Below are 1,150 nucleotides of genomic sequence, written 5' to 3' on the forward strand. Positions count from 1 at the left end.
CCCAAAGTGCTGAGATTACAGGCATGAGCCACTGCGCCTAGCCCAGCCATGCTATTATTTGCATTCCTAGTCATGGAAACTCAGAAAAATATGATCCTTTTGCTATAAGAGCCACGGGGTAGCCTTACAGCAGACGGTTAACTCAATAGACTTGGGGTGTTCAGATGCTACACATCCAAACCTCTAAGATCTTGAATGTCTTGCCTGATAAGAATGCCTCTGCATACCTGGATCCCTGGGCCCCGCCAGACAGCTGATGCTCACAACATGACTGATGGCAGGGCCTTGAGCCAGGTGGTATCAGGGGACCTCTGGAGGGGCTGGAAGCTGACTAACTAGCGTCAGTCATGCAGCTGCTCCAGGCACCGCCAACCTCCAGTAAAACCCTGCTGCCAAGGCTCAGGCCAGCGTCCCTGGTTGTCACACTTCCATGCTGGGAGAATGACGGGCATGCATAGGCCTCCCCTGGAGTGCTCACTGCAGCCTTCCTCCTGGTCTCTCCTGCACTCTGCCCTGTGTGTCTTTTACTTTGCTGATGTTAACCTAAGTCCTTTCACTCTGTAAACTCTAAACCCTAACCATGAGTGTGATGGTTTTTCTGAGTAGCGGGAGCCCTGCAGGAGGTCTTATGCACCTGGACTCAGTGGCCCATTCACATCTAGTACTGTAGGGCCTGCTTGGTTACCTTGGTTCCCTGAAACATCTCCCACAAGGCGGGAGACCCCCGCGGTGGGCTCCAGGTAGCTCTGTGGGCCCTGCAGGGCAGCGGGCAGGGAGTGGGGCTGAGAGCCCCTGGGCGGTGCACAGTCTGCGGGTCTGTACAGGACGAGCACTGCCAGCAGCAGGTTCCACGCTGTCAGGCCCCACCCCGCCCTCAGGAAGGCCTTGCCTGCCTGCTTTAAGGGGACTCCCGGCTCAGGGCCAGACCCTTGGTGCTGGAGGAAGTCATGAGTGGAGGACAGGGAGCACCAAGCGGGCAGCCAGGACCCCCGGGCTGCAGACAAGAAAAGGACTGTGGGGTCCACCAGGTCTGGGCCACATCAAGGAATGTGGTTGAAGACCCGCCAGTAGGAGCTGAAAACCAGGGCGCTGCCAGGCCTGAGAGTCCCCAAACAGCCCTTGGGCCCGGTCTGGGAGGATGAAGCTGGAG

The 1,150-nt window shown here is 57.7% G+C and overlaps 2 protein-coding genes across 2 annotated transcripts in view; one reads left to right on the plus strand and one right to left on the minus strand.

Annotated features, from left to right (window-relative positions):
• Positions 1-949, minus strand: part of LOC105541569 (serine protease 33-like) — an 8,587-nt gene extending 7,638 nt beyond the window's left edge. Inside the window, exons 1-2 of the mRNA XM_011982653.1 lie at positions 928-949; positions 686-832 (exon numbers count right to left, since the gene is read on the minus strand). Of these exons, the coding sequence (XP_011838043.1) occupies positions 686-832; positions 928-949 (169 nt within the window). The remainder of the gene's footprint in view (positions 1-685; positions 833-927) is intronic.
• A 98-nt stretch (positions 950-1,047) lies between these two features.
• PRSS41 (protease, serine, 41) overlaps positions 1,048-1,150 on the plus strand; it is a 17,874-nt gene continuing 17,771 nt past the window's right edge. The window contains exon 1 of the mRNA XM_011982654.1: positions 1,048-1,067. Coding sequence (XP_011838044.1) covers positions 1,048-1,067 — 20 coding nt within the window. The remainder of the gene's footprint in view (positions 1,068-1,150) is intronic.

This window comes from Mandrillus leucophaeus, unplaced genomic scaffold (assembly GCF_000951045.1).
Source record: "Mandrillus leucophaeus isolate KB7577 unplaced genomic scaffold, Mleu.le_1.0 Scaffold240, whole genome shotgun sequence".
Classification (NCBI taxonomy): Eukaryota; Metazoa; Chordata; class Mammalia; order Primates; family Cercopithecidae; genus Mandrillus; species Mandrillus leucophaeus.